The 23,931-nt window shown below is 42.9% G+C and overlaps 1 protein-coding gene across 1 annotated transcript; it reads left to right on the top strand.

Moving 5' to 3' along the window:
* The first annotated feature begins 2,231 nt into the window (after positions 1-2,231).
* On the top strand, positions 2,232-22,788 carry SLC16A4 (solute carrier family 16 member 4). Its single transcript, XM_070395972.1, has 8 exons — positions 2,232-2,327; positions 8,181-8,313; positions 9,000-9,143; positions 9,306-9,467; positions 10,854-11,372; positions 12,950-13,161; positions 14,189-14,282; positions 22,587-22,788. Exons 1-8 carry the CDS (start codon positions 2,244-2,246, stop codon positions 22,709-22,711), a joined length of 1,473 nt encoding a protein of 490 aa, XP_070252073.1. The 5' UTR covers positions 2,232-2,243; the 3' UTR covers positions 22,712-22,788.
* Positions 22,789-23,931: the final 1,143 nt, after the last annotated feature.

The following is a 23,931-nucleotide window of genomic DNA, read 5'->3' as shown; positions in this document are numbered from 1 at the left end:
CCCTGTTACAGCCCAGACTTAGTCAATTCATGTGCTAGTAAGGTCACACACGTGGGCTGAACTGAGCACTGCCATTTGAGCACAGGAAATGGACCTCCCAACCCTGGAGAGGGTGTGTCTTCTGTAAAATAAGCAAGTCCCGAGGACCCTGGAAGGAAAGGTGGGGCATGGCTCTGAGTCCTGGGGCCTCATTCTTTCCCTTGAGTATAGTGTTAGACGGGAAGCTGAAGCACATTAAAATAGTAAGAATTTGAGCAAAAATCTATTTGAATCAGGCAGCACCAAACCTGAAGTAGGTAAGAGTGCTCCACCAACAGCAGCTTGGGGAGAGCCTTGTAGAGAAAAGGCAAAAGCCAAGCGAGGCAATGACTGGCTGTCACGTAAGGCCTGCTTGGCTGTTGGTGACTGATTGCCCTTGGGTTTTCATTTCTTCACCTTGAGGGGTTTACAGGCCTTGACTTGGGTTTGCTTATGTGGCCACCGCAGCACCAGAGCCACCTCCGTACTGACCTCCTTGTTTAACTGATTCAACGGTAGTTACCGAGAGGATTTTCCACTTGGTTTACTCCGATGCTTGCTGTTGCGCCTACGGGAAACTCTAGCCAGGATGGGTGGTGTCAAATCTGCCTCCGCTCCTCACGAGGTAAAGTCCACTGGCCGGGAGCCCACATAGGCCCTGAGGTCCTCAGTCTTACATGCTCCCTTGTTCTCACAGCACAACGTTATGAACTCCCTTGGAAAAACAGTAATAGTCTAGAAAACTAGTTTATTTCTCTCCCCGGAGTGTCTCATCTGTGAAGGATTCCTTTGCTGAACACCACGTCAAAGGTAAGACAAAAATAGGATTGTGCATTGGGGTTGGTTTCCTATAATGTTTTGAATGACCCACAGGCTTCTCCCCCAGCCCAGCTGCTCACCACACGGCCATTGCGCATGCCCGGCCGTGGGTTCTCCTTCTAGTAAGAAACAGTCTGCCTGCTGACCTGACAGTGGGAAATGAAGCATGCTGGATCCCTTCCCCAGGACTCAGAGCTGTGCCCCTGCCTTTCCTTCCAGGGTCCTCAGGACTTGCTTATTTTACAGAAGACACACCCTCTCCCAGGGTTGGGAGGTCCATTTCCTGGGCTCAAGTAGCAATGCTCATTTGTGAGGAGGTAGCAATTACGACACTTGCACTCCTGGATGCTTTTCAGCATGTTCTCCTGCAGAACCACTAGACCACCTTCACACCCAAGAGGCACAACTTTGCTCACAGTCCACATTCAAACTCCTCCAACTGACCTCCCAAAGCTCTTCACTTTTCCTGGTCCAGGGTCCACTCAAGGAACAGTCATTGCATTTCGCTGTCATGTCTATTTGGCCCAGGGGTGGGGAACATGTGGTCCTGCCAAGGCATTAGGGGTGAGTTTGACCAAATACAGCAGGCTAATTTTTAAGCTGATATTTTTGTGCCTGCAAATGATGTTATAAATATCCAAATGGCTTACGGCAGTTTTACAAAGGTTCCCCAACCCTGATTAGCCCATTAGAATATTCTCATTTTAGCGAGGGCTTTGTAAATGGAATTCCTAATCCAAGGCAACCCCCCCCACCCCCCGCTTTTTTTTTAATTTCTCTAAAGTTGAAAGCTCACCCAGGGGACCAGAGGGCGGTGCACAGCTTCCCCTGGGATCTGGTGTGCAGACCTGGGGAGAGCACACCGAGGACAGTGCTCAGAGCCGCCACCCACAACCAGTAAGGTCGAGCTTTGCAGTTAACTCCTTTGAAATTCCTGCCTGAAATAAACTGAGTGGTCATCTCAGTGCCAAACTGGTGACAAGAGATTTCTCTTTGGTGGCTTCGAAATCCCTCAAATCACCGCCTATCATTAGCTTCTCTTCCTTCTCCCATGATTCTGCCTGGATTGTGATTATAGAAAAAACAGGGACCAGGTAGCCTTTACACGTGACTAGGACATGCTTCAGGAGATGTCAAGCCCTGTGAGCAGCCAGCGGAAGCCAGGAAGCAGCCTGCAGGACAGTCCCAAAGATGTACAAAGTCCTGCTTGCGTTTTGGAGGTTAAAATTAGTCTATAAACAACTTTAGAAACAAGAGGAAATCATCTATTTTTAGAGTTGGGCTAAAAAAAAAAATTACAGTACAAGTGGTTTTATACCGCAGTGAAAAGTGAAGTGTAAAAGTTTAGGTCTGTTTCTTGTCAACTCAATCAACTCCGTCTTGGGTTTGTCCCAGGGACCTACGCCATGCTGAGGGCAAGGAAGGCCCCACCCTACACCCAGGCCCTGGATGGAGGTTGGGGATGGATGATTGTGCTTCACTTCTTCCTGGTAAGGATTTCCTTTCCCTCCTCCCGCCTGCAAGGCGGCCTCTGGAGGCCGAGGTCCCTTATGAAAGCCTTGGCATTTGAATGGAAAGGGGGCAGAGCCAGGCCAGAAACTGCCAGTGGTTGCTCAAGTCACAATGGGTTGAAACCGTTCACCTTGAGCAAAAGCAAAAGTCTTCCCATCTGGTCTCATCCTCCTCCTCCCTCCCATCCCTGCACCACAGAACACTCCAGTCACCATCAACAGTTCTGCCCTGGCTACACGAAGTAGTTCTGGGGACAAGCACACATTGAACCACCCCGGAAGTAGCACTGGCAGGGGCTAAAGCGTTTTTGCGTGGGGTCCACACTCAGCCCAGCGTAGACTAACTGCTGGCAGCGACCTCCTTCACTCACAGGGGATGGGGACATTTCCTCCGTCCTGCCTGCTGCTGGCTTCCAACCCTTCCCCACCAGCCACACGTGAGCTAGAATCGGCCTCTGTGTATTTCTGATGTCTGGAGAGGGAAGGACACAAAATTCTGAATCAGGAGCCTGTTTTTCTCCTTCTTCCGTAAGCCAACTGGACTGGGCACTTGTTTCTTAATGATCTTCTCTATCCCTCTTCCTGATCTGAATGTCAGCATGGTCATTCTAGAATATCGGTGAATCCTATCACAGCTAAGCCCCAAACAACCCTACAGATGGGCACTAGCTCCACAGCTCCTCATGTCCCCAAATCAGTTTACTCACTGACACCCCTTCCCTCCCAACCCTCCCTCCTCCCGCAGCCCTACAGCTCAGGCCTCCTCCCTGGTGACAGAGAAGGGAAAGCAGGAGCAGAGGTCTCAGCCAGGACTTGTGTAATACAGTCCCTAACCAGACGGCCATTTGTGACGCATCAGCCTCATTACCAAAGAACGTGGAATCTCAATGTTACTAGAAACTATGCTAAGGTCTGAGAGCCCTTCCCATGGCTGGGCCACCTCCCCATATGCAGGCTTGGCAGGATGGCACTGTTGGTGAGGGTCTGTCTGGTTCTCCCCCCTTTCTCCCCAATAACCACCCTGCTTTACCTACATTACCCTCAGGATAGGAAGCTATTTAACCAATGTAGTTGCTGATAAGAAAAATTGCCTCATGACCAGATTAATAAACAATGTCCTGCTTTGGGGGGCAGGGGTGGGTGGGTGTGATGCTGCTTATAAAAGCACTAGAGGCTGGGCGCACGAATTTCGTGCACAGGTACAGTCTTTAGGCCTGGCCTGAGGTCAGGGCCATCTTCCCCGGCTGCCCGCAGCCGGCCCCTCCCCCCCATCCAGGTTCCCAGTTCGCCATTGAGCGATAGGAGCCTGCCGGCTGTGGAAAGGGACCAAGAGGTGGTCAGTGCACCTCTTAGTGACTGGTTGAGTGGTCATTCTGCCGTTAGGGTCAATTTGCATATTACCCTTTCATTATATAGGATAAGATATACTAGGTCCCAAAATATTAACAAGGAACATTAACAAGCTAATCGCCTGCAGTCGGAGGCCAGTTAGATGCCTGCTTTGGTGACTACATGCATCACAAGTACTTTTCTACAACAGATGAGTTCCTGAGGAGGTGAGGGGAAAAGCCACCCATGACATGTTCTCTGGGAGCTCCTGACTTTTAAAAAAGGACTCATTCTAAGCTGCCACACTTCACATATTGGCATGACTGCCAATATTCAGTCTGCCTCACTGGACTGGATGTTTCATGAAGACAGGGACCATGTTTGCTCACTACTGTAAGCCCAGACCCTATCAACAGCCTGGAACATAATAGGCACATAATAAATACCTGTTGGTGAGTAGATGGACTGACTGATGGGCAGACTTCTGACTAAACAAGAAGGTGGTAAATGCTGAAATTGAAGAGATGGGCAGGGGACTTGTATGACACGTTAAGAATCTTGGTTTTTATCTTGAGGCTCTGAGAGCTAGTTAAAAAGAAAAGAAAAGAAATAGCATAACCAATGGACACAAGACACTGGGGGGTATGGGAAGCCAGTGGAAGGTCAAGGGGAGAAAAAAAAAAGGAGACATATATAATACTCTTTGTAATACTTTAAGCAATAAAACAAAATTTAAAAAAAGAAAAGAAAGAAATGAAGCAGGAGTGATGGGATCAGATCTGCAGGCCAGGAAAATAGCTCGGGCTGCAGGGTGGATAGGGATTGCTGGGGCGAGGCCTGGAGGCAGGGGCATCCATTGGAGGGATGTTGCAATGATCCAGGTGAAAACACAGTAAGGCCCTAAGTTCTGGAGCAGCGATGGGGATGGAGAGAATACAGATCTGAGCTACACTTAGGAGGTAGACCTGTAAGACTTGCAGAGTAACTGCAGCTCTGGGAGAGTCGGAATCCTGGGTTGTCTCGGGCAACTTGGAGGCTGATAGATGCCATTCGGTGAGCTGGGGGGCGAGGGAAGGGAGGGAATCTGCGGATGGCGTGGATGGATTGACTTTGGACAGTCTGAGGGGCGTGCGGCAGTCCATGTGCATGTGGATCATGGGGTCTGCACCCTGAAATTTGTGAGTCGGTGGTGGCTGGAACAATGAGGCGGGTGGGTCCAAATGCCAGGGAGAGGGTGGAGCAACCAAGAGCAATTAGTCCTGGGGGAATCGAGACCTAGGGAACTGGTGGAGTTGCCCACAGAGGAAACCGAGAAGCAGTCAGAAGTCAGGGGTCCAGGCATGCAGCGCCCCCTAAGGGGAGGCAGAAATGTCCAGAGGAGCAGAAGCTGCTGAGAAGTCAGATGACAAAGGGCTGTTAGTGTAGCCACAGGGAAGTCTCTGATAACAGAGGAAGTGCAGATAACCTAACAGACTATTCTTTGTCTGTGAAGGTCAGGAAGAGCAAGGGGATGCTAGAGGGGAATCTAGGGTGGAGGAAACTTGCTATTAAACAATAATTTCTAACAAAGCCTGATGCTCTTTATTCAAAAGGGGCCCCTGTGGCTGACCCAGCCCCAAGACAATATTCTAATTAAAATGATCTGGATGAGGAAGTTCTTGGGGGGCGGGGGGCGTGCCCTTAAAGATAAAAAGGAAGTAACGGTGCTGGATCAGCCACAGGAAAATTTCAAAGGCTTCTGTTTTGGGGTGAGCCCATTGACAACGTCTGACCGGACTCGGACAGGACTAAAACCCAGCGACCTTGGTCCAAAGCATGGGATGAAATCCAGATTTGTCTAATCCGCTTAACAAAGCAGAGATCTAGGCTTGGGGAAAAGACTTTTAATATCTGAGTCCAAAGAAAAAGAGGCGTGCTCTCCCTCCAGGGAGCACACCCTTACCATTCCCTTCCTCTTCTTCCCCCACAGGCGTTCACTCTAAAGGACCCCATGGGACTTGCCCAGTGAACAATGGGCAGCAGCAGCTCGTCCTGGACAAACCCTCTGAACTTGTCTACAAGGCCCCCTTTTCTCTGACTCCATAGTGAGCCAAAGCAGCCCAGCTAGGCCCATTTCCCCGCCTAACCTCTCCTGTTTCTTCTTCTATCCTAGGCTCCTTGTTTCACTGTTCCCAGCTTTAATAAACGTTCTCTCGGTGAGGCGGGAGGGGTTGGGGGTGAGAACAGAAACAAAGTTGGAAGGTTACAAGATAAGGGAGGCAGGGTAGACGCAAAGGCTGACCTTGGCTTTGTTGATATCCACAGGGGAAGACGCAGACTCGGTGATTAGATACAAGTCATAGCCACTTGCTTTGCCCAGACGTCAAAGACGGGCCAGAGCGGCCAGGTTCCAAACTGGGAGACCAGTAGCTAGCCAAATTCAGGATGCAGAGGCCAGCACAGAACCCGAGGTTAAAGAGGAAGGATGTTTTCCAGAATGATGCCTCACTGTGTCCTTGCTCATGATGGCGCAATCACCACTCTGTATATTGAACCAACAGAAACAAGTCTGGGTCGTTCGAGGTTCTTGCATGTTCTGTAGCCCCACTTCCTGATAGAAATACCTCTGGGTACATACTGATGACAAACTGTCCTAATGAGGACCTGATAAAATAGTTTTCACTTTTAAATATAGAGCCCTGGCGTCCATAGCATTGTTCACTGTAAATAATGAAAAAGCAGTAGCTTCTATCAAGTTAAAATGGGAAAAATCTATTAAGGGACCTCCTTACCACCCCCAACTTTTGCAACCTCGGAGCACCACCTCTGGTTCTTAGTCCCTTTCTCCAGACAGGAGAGAATACTATTTCTGAAATACGAGTCTAGCTGGGGATGGAGGGGAAGGTCTTGATTCTCTAGCAGGTAGGGGTTAAGGGAACGAAGAGGCAGGCTGACTTGGCTGAGTGGGTAGATGGTAGCAATAAAAGAGAAATGAGAAGGAAAAGTGGGCATGGGACAAGAGAAAGACTTCCGTTTGGGATGAGTTGACATGAGTTAGATATGATAGACAGTTATATGAATGAGTTTGAAACGCTTGAAAAATATTAATGGTTAAAGATAATAAAATCATAGTTAATAATTTGAATATTAAGTGCTACTTAATGGTCCCTGAATTGATGGCTTGACTTAATGATTGTTCAACTTTTCGATGGTACAAAAGTGGTAAATTCCATGAGATATTTAATGCTTTATTATAAAATCGTCTGTTGGATGATTCTGCCCAACTGTAGGCTATCGTAAGTGTTCTGAGCATCTCTGATGTAGGCTATGCAATAATGTTCAGTAGGTTAGGTGTATGAAATGCATTTTCAGCCAAGAATATTTTCAACTCATGATGGGTTTATCAGGGTGCAACCCCAGCATAAGTTGAGAAACATCTGTATTAAGTACTTTACCAGAACCTTCTCAATTTTCACAGTCCTGTGAGCTAGCTATCATTGACTTCATCTCCACTATACAAAAGAGGAATCTTAACTTCTGTAAAATATAAAATGTACGAAGCTTAACTCCCCGCCGCCAGCTGGATTCTTATTTCAGAAATAGTTTGCCCAAGGTCACACCCCCAGTAGAAAGCTGAGCCAGGACTCAGGCCAAGGAGGCTGACTGTGCAGACCAGTACTTAACTACTACACCAGCGGTTCTCAACCTGTGGGTCGCGAACAATGAAAATACATCCTGCATATCAGATATTTACATTACGATTCATAACAGTAGCAAAATTACAGTTATGAAATAGCAACGGAAAGAATTTTATGGTTGGGGGTCACCACAACATGAGGAACTGTATTAAAGGGTCGCGGCATTAGGAAGGTTGAGAACCACTGGTCTAGGGGAATATATACTAGCACTCCACACAAAGAAACCTGACCTCCAAGGAGAGTGCCTCCTAGCGGGCATGTGACCCAACCAGGTGACCTGGTTTACTCTTGTCCTGGCACAATTAACAGTGCTCCCTTTTGCTCTCAAAAGTGTCTCAATTTGGATAAATTACTATATGGTCACCCTACTTATATATATCAGGTGATAAATGGTACTCAGCTCAAGAGCAGAGTTAAAGCAAAGCTAACCCAGGAACTGATAGGAACAATTCATCTTTTGGACCAACACGCATCTCTCACAAAGGTAACTGGACTTGGCTGTGCTTAACAGATGCTAATGTCATAGAACAGTAGAGTAGGGGTTGATCTGGGTTCAAATCTCAACCCCAGTACCCCCCCCTTCAGCAATTTCCTTAAACCTCAATTTCCTGGTCACTAGTACAACAGTGACACACCTACTCCACAGCCTTGTGATGATTCAAGGGGATACTCATGTAAAGTGCTTAGAGAAGCCCTTAGGGGATGACCACCCCATAAAATATAAAATGTATGAACGGTAAGTGCTGGCGAGCTGGGGAATCGGAACCCCGAGCAGCTGTAACCCCTCTGTTGCACCCTGACTTGGACTCTGTCTGCTTTCATTTAGGTCAACATGTTTGTTTTGGGGATGAACAAGACTTTTGCAATTTTCTTTGTGGTTTTTCAAGAAGAATTTGAAGGCACCTCAGAGCAAACTAGTTGGATTGGCTCCATCATGTCATCACTCAGCTTTTCTGCAGGTATGAAGCCCAGGGATAAGGTCGCTGTCCAAGGAGAAGGCCCAGAGGGCGATTCTAGGAACAAGCACGAGGTGCGCTACACTCAGGGTCGTTATTAATACAGGCAGCCGAGAAAAGGACAAACCTGCAGTGTTTAGCCTCCACCTGACTTGGTGAAATTGGAAAAATTACAGAGTTCAAACAAAGAAAGTGGGAGTCCAGAGTCCAACTACTTAACTGCATGATTTCTCATGCCGTGTTTCTTTCCACAGTGCCTTTCCTAGGTTCAGTGAGCCACCCTGTCAGCTGGGAAGTCAGACCTCGGAGTTCTGACCTGATCACCTAACCTTTCGCAAAACAAGTTGGGAACCAATTCCTTTTCCTGCAGTTCTATTTGGAGCCTAGCGTGGTGCAGAGGTTAAGGAGCAAACTTGTTCTAGTCATAGGCCACCAGACGCACTCTCACTGTGTGGAGGTTTTGCAATGCATTCTCAGTAAGCTTCACCTCCAAACCTGCTTATTTATAATTTTTTCCTTAAAAAACAAAGCGAACAGTGTGGGACTGGGACTGGTAAAGCCCAACACAGATACCTCTGTGAAGGACACACAAGACTCCGAAGTGTTTTCCTAAAGCTGCTCATTTCAACCGACGCCAGGATAAGGGACGCCAAGCACTCACCTAGTACCAGCTTTTCTTTCTCCCCAAGGCCCCCTGGTTGCCATTATCTGTGACGTATATGGCGAGAAGACTGCCTCCCTGCTTGGGGCCTTCCTCGTTTCCGGTGGATATGTGATCAGCAGCTGGGCCACGAGCATCCCCTTTCTGTGTGTGACTATGGGAGTTTTACCTGGTGAGTCCACTGTAAAAAAGGTTAGAAAAAAGGGAACCAGGAACCTCCCTCTTACTGGCCACGTGTCCAAAAGGCCTAGTTTCATTATCTCGGTCCAGACTATCTATCTGGTACAAGGCACCTCATGTAAGTGATTCCAAACTATTATGGTTTTCTTTTTAGGTTTGGGTTCCGCTTTCCTGTACCAAGGAGCAATAGTGGTAATGAGCAAATACTTCAAAAAACGATTAGGGCTTTCTACAGCTATTGCCCGTTCAGGGATGGGACTGACATTTCTCTTGGCACCTTTTGCAAAAGTCCTGATAGATCTATATGACTGGACAGGTGAGTCATTCTAAGTGTCTGACCTATCAACTATGCAAGATTTCAAGTTCAGCCGAAACTGGTTTGGCTCAGTGGATAGAGCGTCGGCCTGCGGACTGAAGGGTCCCGGGTTCGATTCCGGTCAAGGGCATGTACCTGGGTTGCGGGCACATCCCCAGTAGGAGATGTGCAGGAGGCAGCTGATCGATGTTTCTCTCCCACCGATGTTTCTAACTATCTCTCTCCCTTCCTCTCTGTAAAAAATCAATAAAATATATTAAAAAAAAAAAAAAAAGATTTCAAGTTCAGTTTTTCCCCTTGATGACTGGAGGTGAAGATGTTTGGAGCCAGAGTAGAAATGATTTCTAAAGAATCATGCTCCTCCTCCTTGGGGAATACACAGCAGCGAGATCTTGAACTACTTGCAGGCTCTGCCAGCCACACCAGCAGCTCCGAGTTCAGCCCAGGGTCCTGTCTGGGGCACAGAGCTCCTCTGTTAGCTGTGAAACACCCTGCAGGGACAGTGATATCCCTGGAGAGACAAGGGCACCCTCTCCTTCCACCACCAAAGAATTCTTTCCAAATTCTCTCTTTAAGAAAAAAATCTGCATAAAACATGCCTCCTCCATTGGACTCACTAAACCAGAACCAAAATTAAAAAAAAGAGGGTAAAAAGATTATGTTCCTTAATACGTAATCTTTTACACAAATGAATGAAAATCATTCACTTCATAATTTTCTTTGTGCCTTACAGAAAATATCTGTATTCAATCATCTTACATTACTGGAAACATGATACGCACATATGTATGTATATGTCTACTTCTAGAGAAAAGACAAATTCACAGAGCAGTTGTGCAGGAGTCTCACGAACAGGCCCAGCTGACAAACCCGCGACAGGACGGCGGGACCTGCGGCCAGCCCTGTCTCTAGGAGCAACACACACACCTCAGCTTCAGTCAGGCCACGCGGAAATCAAGACCTACCTACTCGGTTTCAGAGGCGAAACCGGCACCTGCCTTCTTTCAAAATTTATACCCACTTCAGAGTATTTCAAGTCCCTCTTCAAAACACCATGTAATTTTCTAACACTTGAAATAGCTCTCCCGGCTCCTCCAAGAAAACCCTTATTCTCTTTTCCTTTAGCACAAATAACTCTCCTTCCATGCCAGCTTTCTGGTATCCTATCTGCAAAAGGCCACCGTTTCACAAGGATATGGCAGTGTGTATGGTAACAAGTCATCAGATTTCATTACTTCCAGTTAAAATCGGGAGACAAAGTAGTACCTCAAGGAATTATCGCGCTATGACTATTTAGCAACACTATGAATATTCTGAGCCTGAGAACAGGGCATTATGAAATGAGAGGGGTCATTTTTAACAACTTCAAGATTTCTCTCTATTTAGGTGCCCTTATGTTATTTGGAGCTATCATACTGAACTTGGTGCCTTCGAGTATGCTCTTGAGAGCCATCCACAGCACAAGCGGGAGCAACTCTGATGGGAAAGATAAAGGTAGCAGCCTGCCTGCAAGTGGTCCAGAGGCAGGGCGCGGGACAGACATGTCACACTGCAGTGAGACGCCAGAGTTCCCCATCAGGGACAGGACAATGCAGAAGGTTGGACAAGCCGGTACAGGTTTCATAGACTCGCAACACCAAAACGAAGAGGTCAACAATGGGCCAAGCAGGAATAGGCTGTTCCTAATACCTAAAGATGCACGTTTCCAGCAAAAGGCTACTCTGTGGAGCTGTAAACAAAACCTCTGTGATATTTCTCTTTTAAAGAACCCTTTCTTCTGCATATTTACCTGGTCTCTTCTCTTCAGTCAGCTGGCATATTTGATCCCTAACCTCCACCTGGTAGCCAGAGCCAAAACACTGGGGATCGACATGATGGACGCCTCCTACCTCGTTTCTGTAGCTGGTGAGAAACCCTACTGCAACCTCACACTCAAACAAGCAAACAGAAAGTCTTGTTAGTTTTTCGTAGGTGTCTGACACAGTAGACATTAGGTATTTGTTGGAAAATACAGTATTTTTAAAAGCTGGTGCTTAGCGGCAACCACCACTCGAGGAGCAAAAGAAATTCCAGGCAGACAGCATCGTGCACTGGTTGAAAGGTTTCATTCTGGAGCTAGACTTCCCGGGTTCAAGTTTTTGCTCTGTATTTCCGAGCTGTATGACCTTGGGCAGGTTATGTGCTTTCTCTGTGCCTCAATGTCCTCATCTGTAATAGAGGGATAATAGTACCTACCTACCCTGATAAGGTTATGAGGATTAAACAAGTCATGTATGAGAGGTTTAGGATTGTGCTTGGCCCATTGTAAGCATGCAATCATGTTCTACTAATATTTGTAGCTAAGCATTTTCCAGTTGAACTCATAGTAAGACATATATATGCCTGTTGAGGCTAGTCACCAATGGATTGACTGATAGTTTTTAAAAACTGAGAAGGGACGAAATGGAACTGGTTATCTCGTTATCTGGAAAGTCTTGGTAGCTCACAATGACTTTCCTCTGCAAGACTATTCACCAAGCCTTACAAAACTGACTGCACTCCGCCTCCAACTGCAAAGGTACTCTCAATCAAATAAAATGTATGTACACACACACAAAACATACATAGCTCAACAGACGTTCTCACTAAAGTGTCTAGTAGTATCAATGTAGATGAGATTAGGGCTATATAATGGAACAAAAGAACATAACAAACTCAGTATGTGTCCTAGGAAATAACTGTAAAAATACAGAAATGGTAGTATTCTGTATTTTTATTTCTTTTTAATGTGTGTGTGTGGAGCAATTTATGTTTGAACTGTAGGAAGGATTTGAAGCATAAAACCACCACAGCTCATGCTACTGTTGGGGAAAATCTCTTGGTATTTAACCACTACATTAGCTTCTAACAGGATAAAGGTTAAGAATTTCTGTTATGAAATTAAGCGAAACTGTGGTTCTTACATTTTGTTCAAGTTACATCATAGGTCATGTTCAAAATATGATCTCCCATTTCCAGACTTCCTACATATTTTCCAAGTTAAACATAACAACCTCTGAGAAGGACTTAATTTTCAAATCCTCACATGCAATTATAAGAGAGTCCCAACACCTCCTTTTTCTTTTTGTAAACATAAGGCTTTATTTATACTCATCATCCACCCTCTGACTTCCCAGGACACAAACCGGAGGCCCACTAGTCTTTACAAACTCACACTTCCTTTTTGAGGAAGGCTCCCTGAGCCCGGGGTCCTCTGTAACCAGGGACTCCCAGCTCAGTGGTATGAACTTCTTGGTAATTTACTAGATGTGTCTGGAGTACTTACTAGTAAGTAAATGATATAATCTACTGATAGGCAAATGAAACCGTTTTTTTTCTCGTGTGTCCTAGCCTAAGGATGAAGTCTTATTACTTAGGGAAAGATGCCTTAGGCATTTACATTCTTCAAAGGGGCTGGGAAAAATGGAATTAGGATTTCATAAGACCTTTCAAACTTCTTCTAGGTATCACTGAGGCAGTCAGTCAGCTTCTCTCTGGATGGATTGCTGATCAAAACTGGACCAGCAAGTACCATTACCACAAGTCTTACCTCGCACTCTGCGGCATCACTAACCTGCTTGCTCCGTTAGCCACCACCTTCCCACTACTGATGACCTATACCGTCGTCTTTGCCATTTTCTCTGGTGGTTACCTGGCATTGGTACTTCCTGTTCTGGTGAGTAGACACACTCATTAACATTGTTAAACCATTTAGTAAAAGCAAGGATGAATAATAATGTTGCCCAAAGAGAACACATATTTTGTATTAATTTTATGATTACAAAACATCACAGCCAAGGCCTCAGAAACCCTGTAGCTATATCCTAGTCCAGTTACTCATCTTACCTCGGGGGTTGGAATGATGGGAGGACTGTCCACAGGGAACAGGAAAGAAATGAAAATCAATAAGGGACCAGCAGGATTCTATTTTGCTGATCAGTTTCCCAGGTCAGGCTTCTGTTCACTTCTTCCCTTCAGTTCCGGAAACTTCTTTGGCTCCCTCTAAGACACAACCCTGAAGAGTTCCTGAGAGAAAAGGGCCTTCCTGACCAGTGTGACTTCTCTCTTATTGAGAGAAGCTCTGTATTTCAACAGGGGCACTTAAAAAAACTCTTGTCCATTTTTACCCCCAATCGACTTCAAGTCCTGGACCCAAGTGGAACTGACATACAAACTTCTGGGTTCTCCTTAGCACCAAGTCCCCATGTGCCGGAACACAATCCCTGGGCGAGTTCTGGCTCATGGCCATATTAGCCTAAATGCTGCTGGAAATACACGAGGCTTAGGCAAAAGCCAAACTTTCTAAAGCTGAGTCAACTCCTCATAATGTCTGATTGCTTACAAACCAATGCTCAGCCTCGGGTGGATTCAAGAATCCCACTGTCAGCTAGATTGTAAATATTATTTCCTAATAGAGAAGAGCAGCGAGGTTCAGGGAAAAACGTAACCCTGAACCACCAAAAAGACTTAAGAAACAAAAACCAATGTTCCTTACTCATAAAGGGGAAACATGCCTGCCTCGCGAAACTTCTGGTCCCTATTTGCCTTAGCTCTTTCACAATTCGGAGCACAAGACCACCCAAATCACCCCAGCAGTCAACGGTTCAGTTTGAGATGACAAACAGCATTTGTCCCCTGGTAGGCACAGGTCTCCACAGAATCTCACTATCTATCTGGCTAACAGTGAATTCTAATCCCTACAGGTTGACCTGTCTGGGAATTCTGCAGTACACAGGTTTATGGGACTTGCCAGTTTCTTCGCTGGGATAGCTGTCCTTTCTGGACCACCGATAGCAGGTAACAGCTTAGCCATGTTCTGAGCAAATGACAGAAATGTGGACCCGTGATTAACAGGAGCATGTAATGACATCAGGTTAAAAGAAACTGATGATATCTGTGCTGTTCCTGTACGAACCCTCACAAGCCATCGCCAGTCCAGGAGAATCTGAGGGTTAATTCAACAGATGTGCATTAAGTTCTTACAGCCTCTTGGGCGTCTTAAAGCAGAGATTGTATGTATGTCTACTTGTCTGGGAAGACAATACAGTTTTATCAAGTTTTCAAAGACCTAGGATGCTTAAAAGAAAAAGAAACACTACCATTTTTACCTGAACAGGAGTCACTTTTATAGAGCTTGAAACTGCAAGCCTGACCCTTTTGCTCTTCTCAACATCTCTTACTTTTTTTAAAAATATATTTTATTGATTTTTTACAGAGAAGAAGGGAGAGGGATAGAGAGTTAGAAACATCGATGAGGGAGAAACATCGATGAGCTGCCTCCTGCACACCCCCCACTGGGGATGTGCCCGCAACCAAGGTACATGCCCTTGACCAGAATTGAACCTGGGACCCTTCAGTCCGCAGGCTGACGCTCCATCCACTGAGCCAAACCGGTTCGGCAACATCTCTTATTTTTTTAAAATATATTTCAGAGAGGAAGGGAGAGGGAGATAGAAACATCAATGATGAGAGAGAATCACTGATTGGCTGCCTACTGCACATGCCCTGGGCATGTGCCCTTGACCAGAATCAAACCCAAGACCCTTCAGTCTCCAGGCCAACGCTCTATCCACTGAGCCAAACTAGCTAGGGCTCAACATCTCTGATGGTCAAAGGGGGATGGAGGCCCTTCACTTTGTGTCCGTACCAAAGGTGGGAGGATACTGGGCCTAAAGGCCAGAATCTCTGTGGAGAGGCTGTGTGGGACCGCTGGTGAACATTAAATACAAGTAGAGTACAATTTGGGGGAGTTCTGATCATGTAAGTTAGCTTTAAGACGGAAGTGTGTTGTTGTTTTACTCACTTTCTACCTAACTGGACATTTAATCCAAGACTATTAAAAGACTAACTACTTATAGGGAACAGACTTCAGTATTTTCCAAACTATAGTTCTCAATATATTGGAATGGAGAAATCACTACAGCATTTCCAAACACCCACAAAAAAGGATCCAACTTAAAACTTACGATTGCCTCCTTCAGTCCTAAAGTGAGGCAGAAAAAGGGTCTGAGCTTGCCCAATATCATTCTTAAAATTGGGACAAATATACAACCAAACCCTTATTTGCACGTATGGACACAGATCTTCCCGTGTTGTCCAACTCAGTCTATACTTCATACCTGGAGAGCAGGCTGGGATAAGAGTCAAGCCAGAATTGTTCTATAGGGACTAGTAAGAGAAAACCAAACACCAGAGACACCTGGCAGAACTACTTTATGGCCAGCGCCCAGGTCAGTGAGGTTCAGAAAACAGAGCCCAAGCACAGTTTGCTCATTGCATTTCTTTCCATCTTGACCCTCTTCACTGGGTCCAATGATGCCTGGAACTCTCAGCCTGTCAGGCCAAAGGCATAGGGCGGTAACCAATTCCAGTGCACAGCGCATCTCACGCAACTGAGAAAGGCAAGGAACTGAACTACATGTTTAGAGATTTCACATTCCAGTTTTTGTACACATCTTAAAATATTCAAAGAGGTCCGTATATGAGAGACGAAGCATGTTTTGTGAGGACCGCTACCTGAAAAGGAAAAGCTGCAGATGTGTGTGTGTGTCTTGAAATCAATTTCTTGGGTCGTGATCTTTTCATTTATCTTTGAATGAAAAAGGATAGATTACAACAGAGCAGATTAGAAAACAGTGCATCCTTTTATTGTGAAACTTTTATTTTACACACACATACCTATGTATTTCAAGTATATGTGATGTAAAGTACATTTCTTACTATCAGTGAATAAAAAAAAAAATTTACGAGTCTTTTATTACCCAAAGTCCACAATGCCCCAGCTCTATATGTCAGCAGAAAGGAAACTCATGATATAATTTCTACCTGCTAATTCTGAGCATGTTATTTAGGCAACTATAAATTTTTTAAGTTCTGGGGGGGAAAAAAAGTCAAAGAAAGTGTTAAGGCTGCTGCTGAAAGCCTATGTATAGATTTTTGGTCTGACTCTGACTGACCGCAACGCAGCACTGCCCACTCAGTGGGAGGGAGAAACTTCAGCAAGTCTTTGTCTGTGAGATGACAGAGGACTTGACAAAGGCCATTAGGTTTGTTCCTAAATTCTGACACCAACAGCAACTACTAAAGAAACATCAGAAATGCTGCCTTAAAGATTCACTCAGTTCTCAACAGGACTGGGCAGTTCCATTACTGTCTTCAGCTTTAAATAAATCAACAGGCTTTCTGGTTACAAAATATTAAATTCTCAACCAAGCTTAGATCTTCAAATTGTACGAGATTCTCATTCTTTTTACTTACCTGTTAGATCTGTTATTACCAAATCGCAAAAGGTGAAATTCCTATAAAAGATTGCAGGCATTTTAAGTTAGAAATCTAGCAAACAGTAAAACTTTCCACAGTAATCCTCAGTCAAACGCTAGTTAATGATGGTTACATCAGTTATCTGAACAATATTTTTCTCTTTCCTGTGTGGAAATGAAAAAGAAAAGCAAGTTAGTCATATACAGCATATTTTCATAAAACATAGAAAACCCATAAGAATCATACCTGAGTTTGTTATGTAATCAAACTTACATAACAAAAACACACTTTTTTCTTTTAAAAATGTAAATAGAGCATTTGGCAAAAAAAAAAAAAAAAAAAAAATTATTTATATACCTTTAAAACCATGATTATGATCATATAGTAGCAACAAAATTCTTTATCAAATCTTTGCTGAAACTCACTGATAGGGACTGAAAAGGATAGAAGTTTAAAATTACTCCCTAACAACACACCTTCTCCACAAGCCACCCCACTGCCCACTGCACCCATACAGCCCGCCCCTCCTGTTCCTTTACAATACTCAGTGACAAATTCATAGTTAATAATGTGGCCTGTTCCAGACTAGGCCAGCTCTAGGGGGTGTTCTGACCTAGGGCGATCAGCAGAACTACACATAGGCCAAATATCATCACTTATCCAAACCCAACTGCTGTTTTTGCTGGATGCTGGCCTCCAGATCTACATGCTGGGGAAATGAAAAGCACTGCTATTTTAAAACATTATATTTCTAGTAGACCCTGTTAACAAAAGTAGACCTTCAGACAGCAATATAAATACAAAAATAGTGCCTTGGGCAAAAAAAAAAGCAAGTGTATAATCATATTCTCCAACATACTAGTCAAATGTAAGCTGCTTATGTGAAATTCCTAATCTTCTATCCAAAGGCATTCGATTTGTGAGCTCAAAATGTTAAAGGCTCAGTTTCATGTAAAAATAAAACCAAGGGCCCATATTGGCTGACTATAAAACAGAACTGAATATAGTTTCCCTCTCTTCCATATACCCCCCATTCCCAACTGATGAGTGTACATACTATGCTAATATATATTTATATCAATCCCAATTATCTTCTGAAAACTCCTTTAAAATACCAGAAACAATTATTTGATAGCTCAGTATTCATTCAATAATTACCAAGCCCCTTATTAGCACAGCTCTCTCCTAGTTGTTCTGTGGGATACAGAGAAGACAATCTTTTCTTAATGCTCCTCCATCGCTCACTGAGTAATGGCACATACACGGACAGGACTCAATACTAAAACCAGCAATCTGGAACCTCTAACACTGAGAATTAATAGAACGTGCATTCTTCTTCCACTTCATTAACAGAAAATTTAGGTAAGCCATGTCTCCATTTTCTTACCTTTAAATGAAGACTTTCTGAGCTGTGGTATAAAAAGAATGGCCATAAATTATACTAAAGCTTCACTCAATCCAGAGGGTACTTCACAAAAGTGTTTGTTGTTTTTATCAACAAACTCGAGGAAAGCTATTTCTAAGGCCAAATAATTATAAGTCGATTGTACGCCAGCACAAGTTCAAGTTAACTAGTTCCTAAAGGAGAAATACATCTCTCCGCATATAAACCTAACCAATGGACACAGACAATAGGGGGGTGAGGGCATGGGGGGGGGGGGCGTAATGGGGGGATAAGGACACATATGTAATACCTTAATCAATAAAGAAATTAAAAGTGGGAAAAAAAGACAGAAAAAAGAAATACCTCTCTCTCGTACTATTATTTGCTTACTTCACAGCTCATCAAAAATACCATGGCGTGAAACTGCACTAACTCTTCATCTGTGTTTTATAAGAAAAGACAGTGGCTAGATGAAAATTCATCCAAGTTTGCCTCTGTCCCACTAACACAGATAAGTTCACCTCCTCATGAAATAATAGGTCATGTTCTATGTCTCTTCCTTCCTCACTTCGGATACAATATTAAACAAATATTACGCCCAGTCCTCACTCCACCTGTTATCAAGCATATGCTCCACATTCATCAGTCATCTTGGCCTATCAGTTGGGAATTTCTCCATGGCCTGAAACTGTATTTGAAAAACAAACAAACAAAACAACTCAACCTTTTGGTCTGCTATAAGTCCCTGGAGAGTGGGAGGAAGTGGGGGCAAGTGAGAAAGCAGAGCAAGGTTCTCTGTCCTCTAAACCCTGAGGGATATTATTATAACCTCAAGAGGCAAAGGAAAACCATGTAAATTATCTCTGTATCCAGTGATTCCCCCACAAACAATGCCCATGCAATTTTATTTTGACTCAGTATTTCCAGGATTGATGACTCCCTACAAAAAAAATATATATATATATATATATATTTATTTATATATATATAAAAATCCAAATAGCTCTTTAGTATGGTTTAAAAAGAGGAGGGGGGTTAGTCCCTCCCTTGCAAACATATTCCTTTGCAAGGCCAAGGATTTAAGCTTCAAAATCCTAACACAGACCACAATCATTTTAGTAAAACCCACAGCACAGAGCCAATGCCCAAAGCTCACCCAATAAATCTTACTGCCAGTTTCTATCATAAGGCGTTTGGAAAATTCCGGTCTTAAAAAACACTGAGGTTGAAATTTGCTAAACCACATTTCCCAAGATTACTGAAAATATCTATGTATTTTCCCATCATGGCACTGATAGAAAATACGGTATAGTACACCCAGAGTAAAACAAGGCTGCTACCCGCCAGCCAGCAGCTCCGGGGGCCCGTGAATAAGATCCCTGTCTTGGACCCTTGGAAGCTGGCCCCTGTGCTGCAGCCCATCAGCTGCAAGTTCTGGTTCAACACCGCTAGTCTCTTACAGAATTCTCAGCCACTAACTTGAACTAGCATCAAGGAACATTGGAATTAAGGACTTTCTGGGTATATTTCAAGTTTTCACAAGGTGACCAATAGTAAACCTAATAGTACTAATCCTAATAAAAAAGAGTCTTAACTGAGCTCAATCAAGTTCTAAGATATTAAGGTCTAAATAATTTTAATACAGGTTGTTAAACTCATCTTTAAACATGTATGGCTTAACCCATAACATTATGTTAAATAGTTTTAAAATGCGGACATTTTATTAAATGAATTTAAAATCCTAGATTACAAATCAAACTTGACATATTATTCTAATCCCTTTTGTGTTCACTGTAAGAAACTGGTTTACAAAACTAATGAAGGAAGCTGAGCCCTATCTTAGTTGTTTTAAATTATCATAGGAAACATTATTAGACATTCCTGCCCAAAACATGGGTTATAGAGCTATAGATGAAGTGATTTGGAGAACAAGTTTTTGTGCCTAAGAATCAACTGGGCACCAACCAGGATGAAGTACCCTTGCGGGGAACCAATGAGCGTCTAACATGCATCTCAGGTGTCTGGAGACACTGAGGGTGTGCTCACAGGGGACTGCAGCTTGGGAAGTTGCTGGCGTGCCTCAGGGGTGGCTACACACATGGAGTGGACACACAGACATACACACTTTCCTGAATTGTGGATGGTACCTAATCACGACTTTCTCTGCTACGGCCACAAATGAACCCAGACTTTTCAATGTCAACTATGTGTGTGTTTCCATTTAAAACAGAGTGGCTTTTGAACTACCAACAATAATTTCTTTTAAAAATATATACTTAGAAGCATTAAAGTGGTAGGGTTGCAAGTGCACTGTTATACAGCTTTTTCATACTATTCTTTAAAAAGTACAGAGATCTGATAAAATCTGACCAATTATACAGCGTTCTTTTATTATTCAGTGGTGGGGAAAGGCTAATTATTTCAACCAAATAGAGTGGGGGAAAAAAAAAAACAACCAAGTTCTGAATTTAACTTACCTAGCAGCCACTTAAAGCTAAGCTGATTATAACAACTAATACTTTCATAGATAATTAATCAATAATGCATTCTACATGTCACCTCATATTTGCTATTATAAATAGACTCCTAAAAGTAAATACTCACTGCACATTATAATCCTACTGAATGGCAGTTGGGTCATAGAGATAAGATAAAAAAACATATATACTAACATCTCAATTATCAAGTATAAAGAGAAAAAACAGATTTAAAACAAATTATTTCATTAATCTTTAATGTTTCTAAAGCAACATTCTGACTTTCAATGTGTGTATGTGGGTGAAATTAAAGGCTTACAAGCATTTTCTCTGAAAATGTTTTAGACCCTCTGGGATTTCTTAAAAAACAACTCATTTTCACTACTTTTAGCTATGCTCTCCTGACCTTTAGCAACACTGTTTATCTCCATACCCAAGAATTTCTAGTCTTTCCCATAGTATTATTTCTAATACTGCTGTCTCATAATTCACAGGAGATTATGCTGGTAAATTTGCTGTACTGGTGGGACTAAGGCAACAATGACAAGGGATAAAAGGGAGTGTGGTTGTTTTTCACACTCCCTCCTTCCTAGAAATTTCTAGAAGTTGAGAGATTGGTCACCTACTTTTCAGGTATATAAAGGTCAATCACAATCAACAAGGACTTGTCCTAGTAGGTTTCACCCACTCTTTTGCTTAACTCCAAAAAGCATTAGTGTTCACTGATCAAACAAGGAGTCAATAGGTAAAAAGCAACTTAAAGTTAGCTGAATTTAAGAGGCGATAAAACATTCCATCCATTCATTACATTACGAACAAGAAACATAAAGCGAATGAAAAATAACTAAAAACATTTTTAAAGTCTGTTTCAGAGCCAAATAAGAGAACAAAGAGGACAAGGTATACTCTATACTTCCAGTGAGAAACATGTTCCAAGATATAAACAAAAATCAAAGACACAACGTACATCCCATGAGGGCAGACTTCCATCTATTTTGTTCATGGGTATATCCCCAGTACCCAGAACTGTGCCAGCGTACAGCACCAACATTTTTTAAATAAATAATCAGAATGACAGCTTTAACTCTCTAAGTTTTTTTGGATTTTAAATATAAAAGCCATAATGTAAGTATGCATTTAAAAACATAAAATGCATACAATCTCTAGAAAAGGGATTGTCAAATGTGGTCGGTGGACTCCCAGAGGTCCTGAGACCTTTTTAGGGAGTCTGTGAGGTCAAAACTGTTTTGTTTTTTAAAAGGGGTTTCACTTAAGTTCTAGTTGTGCCATTAGCCTAAGGATTTCAAGGACCCCTCCCCATTCATGCTTTGAAAGAGCACGTCAGGGAGAATTTCAGCCATCATTTAACTCACTTGACCAAATAGTCAGTTCCTTTTCCTATGCTCTCAGGGTGTCCTGAACCTTCCCTTCATAGCCCTTATCACTTGCAATATATGTGGTTAACACCTAACCCCCCACTAAACTGTACAGTCTGCGAGGGCCAGGACCACGTCTCTTTGGGGTCATCATTGTATCCTCAACCCCTAGCACACTGCTGGGAACAATAAATACTCAAACATTTGTTTGGGGGGTGGGGGGAGGATCAGTTCTCTTACTTTTTTTCCTTGGAAAACATTAGGAATTTACAATTGTTTTCTTTGTAAGAATGGTGCCTTCTAATAAGATTCATCAGAAAATGAAATGGTAGGTGTTCCTAATTTTCTCCAACTTCTAAGATCGGAGATGAGTTCTGGGTCCACAATGACTGTCTCCAAGGGTTGAGTCCCTAAATCAAGTGAAACTGATGCAAGTAACTCCATCACTAGAAATAAGACAGGTAAGGAGCTGGACTAACTTTCTAATAGGTCACAACACAGACTGGTTAAGTGCATGAGGTTCTTTTCTTCGAGAAAAGTTCATGGCTGAGAATGACTAACGGCAAGGTTTGCTTGGCTAACAGAAACCATTCCTTCCTTCCAGGCTGGTTATATGACTACACCCAGACATACGCAGGCTCCTTCTACTTCTCTGGCACATGCTTCCTCCTCTCTTCACTTTCCCTTTTCTTTGTACCACTGGCTGAGAGATGTAAAAGCAGAGTCTGACCGGAAGGAGAGAGGACTGCAATCAAGTGCAAGCTTAACAAAAGAAAAGCTAAACTCGTAAGTCATTAGAAACAAAAGAAATCTTACAGGAATAAGTTACCGGACACAAAATTTCAGAAGAATAGTTTCCTCATTTGTAAAATAAGAAGGCAAAACAAATAGTTTTTAAGGTTCCCTTTTCCTTTGCCATTCCTAAGAACGAACTGGTGGTAAGAAAGGGGTAGTAGCAACTGAAAGCATGCCATTTATTAGTACTTAATAGGTTATCATTTTAATCAGTTAAAGCAGCCACCTTAGTTATTAAATGAAAATCAGAATGTAACTGTAATAATAACCAAACTCTCAATTGTGCATGGTAATTCAGTCAATAAAATAAGTGAAGGCAGAAAAACATTTTCCTTAATTTAAGGTATTAAATATATCCACTGGTTGACTAGAACTCTGGAATCTGAATATTAAAACTTTATTTAGTGATTGTAATATTATATACGCCCCAAAAGTTTATCTTTGCTTATTGATTAGAGGTATTTTTTGTTTTCTTTGCATTATTTTGTTTCTTAAATTTTCTTTGATAAACTTGTATTGCTATGTAATTAAAAAATGTTAAAAAATACCCTTTATTTCAAGATCATTTGAATAGTATTCCTGCCCATCCAAACAATACTATTTTTTCCCCTACATCTAATTACCTGAAATATTCAAGCTAATTATCTAGATGTTTCTTTAGACCTACAAGTTTTATATGAAAGTTGAATAGGTAGCATTTAATGGGAGATATCCTTAAACTAAAAGATTCTTCTTACATATGGAAAGTTATGTTAACTAATTAACAATGCCACTTAGACTAAGAAATTACATGTCAATAGCCACTTAGACTAAGAAATTACATGTCAATAGCCACTTAGACTAAGAAATTACCTGTCAATGAGAGCCCTTCATTACTTGGTAATTTTAAGAAGGAAAAAAACACCTAGAGTTCTCAGTAACACCAATCTCCTTCAGAATGCTCCTTTAAACTATTACTGTTGTCATTGTTATTATTATTACATCCTTCCATTCTTTTTTGCTTTAAAATAGCTATTGATTCCCTACAGAGAAAAATCCTAAACTGAAAGCCTGGTTTTAGCTCCAAAGTGTCACACTCTCTCTCACTCCGTGGACACCTTTGTGCAAGGTTTGCTACCAGCTACAATCCTACAGGCTCATGTATCCTTCCCAAT

This window comes from Myotis yumanensis, unplaced genomic scaffold (assembly GCF_028538775.1).
Source record: "Myotis yumanensis isolate MYYU_CA2020_CCGP unplaced genomic scaffold, mMyoYum1.0.hap1 SCAF_17, whole genome shotgun sequence".
Classification (NCBI taxonomy): Eukaryota; Metazoa; Chordata; class Mammalia; order Chiroptera; family Vespertilionidae; genus Myotis; species Myotis yumanensis.
Note: the sequence above shows the minus strand (reverse complement) of the source record. Positions and strands in the feature narration are given on the sequence as shown.

What these genes read in the sequence shown, in the direction of transcription:
- SLC16A4 (XM_070395972.1), top strand. Translation starts at nt 2,244, where the DNA reads ATGCTGAGGGCAAGGAAGGCCCCACCCTACACCCAGGCCCTGGATGGA. An exon ending in TTGTGCTTCACTTCTTCCTG is followed by an intron (nt 2,328 to 8,180) that starts GTAAGGATTTCC and finishes GCTTTCATTTAG; the next exon opens with GTCAACATGTTTGTTTTGGG. An exon ending in GACTATGGGAGTTTTACCTG is followed by an intron (nt 9,144 to 9,305) that starts GTGAGTCCACTG and finishes TTTTCTTTTTAG; the next exon opens with GTTTGGGTTCCGCTTTCCTG.